The following is an 8,018-nucleotide window of genomic DNA, read 5'->3' as shown; positions in this document are numbered from 1 at the left end:
ATTCTCCAGCCCCTTCCCAGCTCCCTCAGGAATTCTCCAGCTCTTTCCCAGCTCTGCTGTCCTGGGGACACCACTGGTGACCAGCCACCAACTGGATGTGTCTCCATGCCCTGCCACTCTCCAGACCCAGCATCCAGACAGATTTTTACCCAAGGAACAGCAACCTATCCAAGCCATGAGCAGTCAGCTCCTCCAGGGAAATGCTGTGGGAAACGCTGCCAAAACCTTCACTGAAGTCCACACAAACAACATCCAGAGCCTTCCTCACCCACTGAGTTTGTCACAGGACATCAGGTGACAAGGACCTGCCATTTATCAACTCCTGTGGGCTGGACCTGTTCACTTGGTTGTCCTGAACAGCTGTGCTCGAGTTATGGTAGGATTTGAGAGCTTTCCAGACACCTGGAAGTATTTCCAAAAAGTTGTATTTAAGGGAAAAAACCCAGAAAGCCTCAAGAAAAGTCACTTTTACAGGTACTTAAGTGAGAGAGAGCCGTTGAAGGCAAAGATGGGAAGAGCTGGAAGACAGGGGAAGCTGTTCCTGGTGAACATGGGACACTGAGAATGCCAGACAGGCTGAGGACAAGCAGCCCTTGAGCTGGGAATGCATCACTTCACCCCTGTGGAGAGGTCTGGAGAGCCTGGGGGTGACATGAGGAGGCACAGCCAGCCAGGAACAGGTCACTGTCACCTCTGGGAATCAACCAAACCTGAGCATTTTGTGGTTTATTCAATGCCATCTCCCCCAACAGCGGCTGCTGGAGGAACCAGCTCCTCCTGGGATGGATCCACATCCCAGTGAGATGCACAGGCAATTTATGCAGATCAGCAGGAGGAGAGATCCCACCTGGATACCCCAAACTCAGAGCCCTACACCAAAAAATGCATCGATCTACACAGCTCCCCTTTCAAGGGGCACAGCTGGAAAGAAAATCCATTTTCTCAGTGCACATCAGGGGGCCAAGGGTGACAAGCCAAAGGATGCCCAAGCCAGATCCTCTTCCTACACCCAGCACTGACATTTTTTCTTGGAGGGGAGAACCCAAACCCGCCCCAGAGGTGCCAACCACGGCAGGGTTCTGCAGAGCTCACCTCCTGGAGATCCTCCTGCAGCAGGGAGAGCTTCAGGCACCACCACGGCTCCACGGAGCATCACTTGCTCCACTGCTCCCCACCACCAAAGCAGCAGCAGAGGCACCAGCCATCCAAAATATCGGTGGCTCCTCCCTCCTGACAAGCCTGAGATGTGGGGGCCCCTCCTCAGCACCTCCACACTGTCACAGAACCTTAGCCCCCCATCCTGCTCTTGCTGCCCCGCTAAAAGAGGGAGATGTGGGGGTGCCTGCTGGCTTTTGGGGTATTGACCTCAAGCTTTGAGCCATTTGTGTCAACCAGACACAGGCAGGACAGCAGCAAACCACAGCTGCGTGCAGGGGGTGTGAAAAAGCAAGTGCAGTCCAAAAATGAAGCTGCAGAGCTGATAGGAGAACTGGGGAGATGATTTTAACTGCTCAGGCTGGTCCCACCAGAACTGGGTGTCACACGAGACTGAAAGGCTCATCTGGGGTGACTTTCAGCAGCAAGCGTGGCTGAACAAGGGTACAGCTAAATTAACCAAGTGCCCTACCCAAGCATTAAGCCGTGTTTTAAATAACCTTGACATCTGTGAGGTCTCAGCCTGCTGGAAAGCATGTGGAGACAGGGAGGGAAACTGCGCCAGGACCTTCTGGCCAGCCAGAGTCCCCACCAGGACACGGCAGAGCCCGGCCACGATGTCCCCAGGCAGCTCTGCTGTGCCTCCTGCCACTCAGCCCCTTGCAGCAGCCCCTTAATTTGCTCATTAGCAAAGCCAGGAACAAGAGGAGGAACTCAACAGTGTCCCTTCCCAGGGACACACTCTGTGTCCTCGTGGGAGATGGGGATTGGGGACAGTGGGGACGAGGACTGGCGTGCTCTCTGAAAATTGCTGGGGTGTGGGGGGCCCACGGGAAGCACCCAGAGCACCCACCCATGCTGGAACAGAATTGCCATTCATAATGTCCCCATGAGGTGGCCTGGGGACACCGAGGGGGCAGAGGGCTGAGAAACCATCTGGGGACAGGCAGATGATGTCCCTCTCATCTCACCCAGCTGGGCTCTGCTGGGGCACTCCAGCATCACCCCTGGATCAGCACCACGGATTGCTCGCCTGACTCCTGGGTCCTCCGTGCAAATGCCACCAGACCCGTGACCACGTGGGCATCACAGCCCACCCATGAAAATAAACCTCCTGCATCCACTAATGACCCAAAATTATGTCAGGACCATCCAGCTCAGGCTGGCAGACCCTGGGAGAAGCCCCCCAAAAGCAACAGCTTCCAGAGGATTCCCAGTGCCGGTGCCAACCCAGCCTCCCATGCCATCCTGGCACTCTCCAGGTGAATGCAGCTCCTGCCTGGTGCCTTTCCAAGCAGTGTCCCCCCAAGTTCAGGAGCCAGCACAGCTGAATGGGAAATCATATTTGGAAGCAGCCAAGGGAGAGCGATGGGAGAGAAAAGGAGCGCTGTCTTGGAAGAACTGGTTTACATTTCTAAAGAAAATGCCAGTGCCTCAGAGAGCTGCAGGGTTCTGGCTATGGATGGAGCAGAAAGGTTTTGAAAACGACCTTGGGGATTTGGGGTGCTGACATTTGACACAGCCCAGCCTGGGGCCTGGTTTGGTGATACAGAGCGGTGGCTCTGGAGAGCTCCCACAAGCTGGAAATTTGAGGGTAAAATCTTTTATTTCCCCATCCCACAAGTAAGACAAGCCTGGGAGGAATAAACTTTTGCTCTGCCATGTACTTTTGAGGTGATGCCCCCAAAGCAACCTGTGTAACCCCAGGGGAAGCCGCAGAAAGGAGCAACTGAGGGATCTGGCAGCACCTGGCCGATGACACCCATGACACCCTTCAGAGCTGCAGGGTTTTTGGGGAGTCCTCACTGCAGGATAACCAGAGCAGCATGGCTGGGGTACCCAGCCCTGTGCTCAGCCATCAGCTGTGGGAAGAACCGGGGCTTCTCCGAGGCAAATCCCTTCAATAAGGCACCTTGTAAAACTGGGGATAAGTTGGGAAGTTTCCTACAGAGCCCATGAGCTCCTTCCAGCTTCCCAAGGATGCTCCCATGGAGGGCAGGCCAGGCAGCCCTCCCACCCCTCTGAGCACCCCTGATAGCAAGTGGGGCAGGATTGGGATTTCCTCTGTCCTGGCTCCCACCTCCCTCACATGAAGCTGCCAACACAGACACCTCTGGAACGAGTCAGGTCTTGGTTCTTCCCACCTCCTGGAAGGATTTTTATGTGTTCCTTCGCAGCTTGACAGCTCCAAAAGTTCATTGCTAAAGGTACCCCATCCATTCACCCCCAGGAACCAGACCCAAAAGAACAGCATCCATCTACGTCACCGCTCCAACTCCTCCTGGATTCCAGCGGTGGGAAGCGCTGGGGAAGGAGGGGTGAGGTCTGGGCCATCTGCCTTACCTTGGGGAGGAGAGACGGGGCTGCCACTGCCAGCAGCTCTGGCGGGGTCATGCTCTTGCCAGCCAGGACCACGGCCCCGCACTCGGCACAGGCGCCGATGGTCAGCTGCTTGCCATCGTCCACCAGCAGGCTGTTGGCCACGCGCAGGGTGTAGAGGAAGACGGGAAGTCTGGCCACTTGAACCGCTTTTAATCCAAGGCATCGCTTCTTCTCCTGCCGGCAGAAGAAGCAGACGAAGGTCTCCACTTTGTACTGCCGGGACCAGGCGCTGCTGGGGTGGTGGGAGTTCCTGCCCTCGTGCTGCAGCCACTGTCCCAGCAGGTCGTGGTAGCACAGGATGCAGGTGGCCACCAGCCCGGTGGAGTCAGCCGGTCTGGCCCGCGGGGCAGGCGGGTAGACGGTCAAGAAGGGGAAAAAGGGCTCCTTCTCCCCAAATCGCCCCGGAGGGTTGACGTTGAGCTGGAACTCTTTGCCGGCTCCCAGCTCGGCCCCGCAGATGTAGCAGACAGAAGTGGGACCGGGCTTGATGACAGCGGGGTGGCCGGCGAGGTCACCGGCGGAGAAGACCTGGTGGTACCTCCCCAGGAAACTCTGCACGGAGGAGATGAGCTCCTCGTTGTGACAGGCCCTGTACATGGCCCACAGGTCCTGCAGCACCCCGAAGCACTTGCGGCAGCTGCTGACCTCCCAGTGCTTGTTCAGCCCCTTGGCGCCGGGCGGGCAGGGCAGGAGGCTGAGGAAGGGGAAATGCATGGTGCTCTTCGCGTTGCCGTTGGTGATTTTGGCCGCCACCGGCCTCGCCTCCTTGCCGCACTCCTCCCCGCAGAGGTAGCAAGCCTCGGGCACCGGCGGGATGCCCGTCCCGTCCTCCTTCAGCCCCCGGCGGCCCTTGGCGGGCATGGCCCCGGCGCCCAGGGGCACCACGTACAGCCGCTGCAGCACGGGCACGTTGGCCAGCTCGAAGCTCTGCCACTGCTGCATGAGGGAGGCGAAGCAGCAGGGACACACCAGGGTGCTGCCGGTGGGGGACAGCGGCTGGGCGCCCGGCGGGGGGCTGTGCAGCCACAGGAACGGGAAGAAAGGTCCCGGAGAGGTTTTCTCCTGCTTCTGCACGTGGACGCGGTGCTGGGCACCGGGTGCCAAGGCGCTGCCGCAGATGTAGCAGGCTGTGCCCGGTGCCCAAGCGGGCCGCCCGCTGCCTTCCTCCTCCTCCTCCTCCTCCTCGCTGGTGATGTTGATCTCGCTGTCCGAGGAGCAGCAGGGGGGTCCCCGCTCGCTGCCCGCCGCCGGGGGGGCCCGCGCTGCGCCGCCCGCCCCCTCGGGCTCCGAGAGGGGCTCGGCCTCGGAGAGCTCGGAGAGCTCGGAGCCGGCTGCCGGCCCTTCCTCCTCCTCCTCTTCTTCCTCCTCCTCCTCCTCCTCCTCCTCCGGGTGGCCGGCGGCGCGGCGCGGCGGCGCGGCGGGGTCCCAGCCCGTGGCCCCCCGGCGCAGCCCGGCTCCCCCCGCCGCCGCCGCCGCCTCGCACTGATGGGGCCGCTTGAGCCAGTACATGCGCTTCTCCACCGGCGTGCGGCTGCGCTCGAAGGAGTCCCACTGCTCGCCCAGGAAGCAGCGGCAGACAGCGCAGACCAGGGCGCAGCCCTCCGCCGAGACGGCGCGGGCGCCGGGCGCCGGCTCCTGGTGCTGCAGGAAGGGGAAGAAGGGCCGGTGGTCGCGGGGGGGTCGCACTTGAAGCTTGAGCTCTTTGCCCCGGCTGATGCCGCCGCCGCAGATGAAGCAGCAGAGCGGGGGCGCCGGGGGTTGCGCTGCCCCGGGGCCGCCTCCCCCCGCCGCCGCTGCCGCCGCCGCCGCCTCGCCGGCCGCCAGCGCGGCCATCAGCCGCTGCTTGCGGGAGAGCGGCGCCGCCGCTGCCCCCGGCCCCGCCGCCGCCCCCGGCCCCGCCGCGCTCATCGCCGCCCCCGGCTCATCCCGCGGCTCCGCCGGACACGCAGGCTCGGGGGGCGGGTTTGTGGAGCGCTCCCCCCCCTCCCCCCCGCCCGCCTCCTCCCGCCGGGGGAAGGCAGCGAGAAAGGAAAGGGAAAAAAAAAAAATTATTATAAAACAACGGCAACAACAAAAAAAAGCTCCAAACGGCAACGAAATATCCACGAACGGCAACAAAAATAAACCCGGGATAAAAGTTCGGTGCGAAAGTTTGGGTCCCGGCGGCGGCGCGGAGGAAGGGCGGCTGCCGGCCGCCTCCCGGCCCCGGCGCCCCCGGCCCGGCTCCTCCCCGGCCCCCCCGCCACGACCTGCCCGCCCGGGGGGGCCCGGAGGGAGGAACGAGCCGCTGCCACCCCCCGCCCGCCGCCAGCCCGGCGCGGAGCGCAGCGCAGGGACCCCACGGGGGAGGGACGTGGGGATTTACGAGGCCGCCCCCCGAGGGGGTTGATGACCGGCCCCGGGCGGGGATCCCCGCACCGGCCCCCGTTCGCGCTGTCCCTTCCTCTCCCGTCACCAGAGTCCCAGCCGCCACCCCCTGACCGCACCACGGCGCTTTGTGCGGCTCCCACTCCCCAAAGGCACCGTGTCCTGCCTCACGCCGGCAGGACGGATCCCTCCGAAAGCACCGGCCCTTTCCTGCCCTTTCCAGCCATTAACTCGGTGTCCCGACCACCCCCGGTAATTTATTTCCCGTTTCAAAACTACTGCCGCTGTTCCAGTTCAATACCAGATTCTATTTCCCGCTCGGTCCTAAAATGCTGCATCGCTTTGCCACTCACTGGTAAATAGCTGATGTGTTCCCAGCCGGAGCTGGCGGCGTTTCAGCGGCGCATGCAATAATCCCGGTATATCCTTACCTGCCTCGCAGCCTGCGATAAGATTTAATGCTTGGAAAGCACTTTGCTGTCCTTGGACAATAGGCACCGCGGAAGCGCAAACTGTACCCAGGGCCAGCCTCAATTAAACCTGACTGATTAACCACCCGAGCGGCTCGTCAGCATGCCCACCGGCTCGGCACGGCTCTCCTGATTAAATAAATATATTAGGAGATTGAAGGGGGATTTTTTTCAAGCAGTCATTTTAAGAGGAAGCCAGCTCCCGGCAGTGCTGTGGAGTTTGAGTTCGTGGCAAGTCACTGCAATTATCCCAGGTGCTGTCCTTGCAAATCTCCCTGAGCTTGGAGGGTGCAGAATGAAACCCAAATAGGCAAGGTCAGTGGTTGGATAGGACACAGGGACAGAGGGACAACAGGATGAACGGCCACGTGCCAGCACACGCAGATGATGCGCTGAAGCCACATTGTCCCTTGCTCCTCATCACTCCTCGGGGCACCCTGCCTGGGTCCCCCTTGGGCTGACCAACCCTCCGTGTCACCTCCCACCCGGATTGCGGGTGACAGCGTCCGGTGCTCCCCAGCAACTGGCCCTGAGATCAAGCAGATTGTGTGACATCAGCTGGAGCTCGGGCAGGGGCAGGAGGGCTCTTCAGGGACCCGGATCCAGTTTCCACGCAGATGGCTCCGGTAGTAAAGAAGCAGGGGGTGGGAGGCAACACACAAAGCGGGAATACGATACCTTGGGAGAACTGGCTCCACGGGGCTTTTTCAGGGGTTTCCAGAAGACAGCAGGGCCTCGTTATATTTTATTTATTTATAGGGCTGATGTGGTGGCTTCTCTATGCAGCGAGGGCAGCGGGAACGCCGCGCGTCGGGGTGGACATGACTCAGATGCTCTTTAAAGAGGCACACGGGCTCTCGGTGTCACCCCTTTTCCCGGATGGAAAGGGGCCACTGGGCCGGATGGGATCCCTGACCCCGGGCGGCAGCACCGGATCTGGGAATGCTCCCCCGGGAGCTGCGGCCACCAGCTCAGCCCACCCTTCGAGCGCAGCCGACAGATGCTCTCCCGCCTGCTCCGCAGATGGGCGAGAGAACAACACTGCCGCATTCAAAGTCCGGAGCTCAGCAGGGCCAAACCCCCCTCCCCACCCTGCCCTGGAACACCAACCCTCCGTGCCCCTCTCCGGAGGCACCACGAGCTCCCCCGTTCCCCTCGCACCCCACTGGGACGCGGCCTCGGAGCAGCTTCCCGGGCCTCGGCTGCGCCCGGACGGAGCAGCTCATTTATCATCCTGAGCCGCCCCGGCCCTGCGGTTGCTGTTTGCAACATAGAGAGAAGCTGGGAGGGAGAGAAAATTTCTCAAGTCGGCCCCGGCAAGAACTGAAAACATATGCCCTGGCGGCAAACGCGTCCCCCGGGGCGCGCGGGGATCAAGGCGAGCCTAGCGCAGGATTTTCCAGCGCGGCTCCTGCCGGCGCACGGCTGTCCTGCCAGAGCTGGCGTTCCACAGCCACCCCAGGGCTGCGGGAGGTGACAGCCAGGTCTGCTCCTCCGAGCCCGCCGCTGGGAGCGTGGGGCATGCAGGACAGGCCGGCTCCTCGCTCGCTCTGCATGGCCAATATCCCACTGAACCTTTTCTGGGTGCGGTGCAGAGCTGTCCCCTTGCTCAAAGACAAGCCCTGGGGACGGATGTCCCTTTAC

The 8,018-nt window shown here is 61.6% G+C and overlaps 1 protein-coding gene across 2 annotated transcripts in view; it reads right to left on the bottom strand.

Moving 5' to 3' along the window:
- The window catches only part of GSE1 (Gse1 coiled-coil protein), a 98,384-nt gene extending 93,538 nt beyond the window's left edge, over window positions 1-4,846 (bottom strand). The window contains exon 1 of one of the 2 annotated variants that reach the window (XM_015640267.3): window positions 3,499-4,846. In XM_015640267.3, the coding sequence (XP_015495753.1) occupies window positions 3,499-4,479 (981 nt within the window). In that variant the 5' untranslated portion in view covers window positions 4,480-4,846. The remainder of the gene's footprint in view (window positions 1-3,498) is intronic. The other variant, XM_015640265.3, reaches the window with a different exon arrangement.
- Between the last annotated feature and the right edge of the window lie 3,172 nt (window positions 4,847-8,018).

Source organism: Parus major, chromosome 11 (assembly GCF_001522545.3).
Source record: "Parus major isolate Abel chromosome 11, Parus_major1.1, whole genome shotgun sequence".
Taxonomy (NCBI): Eukaryota; Metazoa; Chordata; class Aves; order Passeriformes; family Paridae; genus Parus; species Parus major.
Note: the sequence above shows the minus strand (reverse complement) of the source record. Positions and strands in the feature narration are given on the sequence as shown.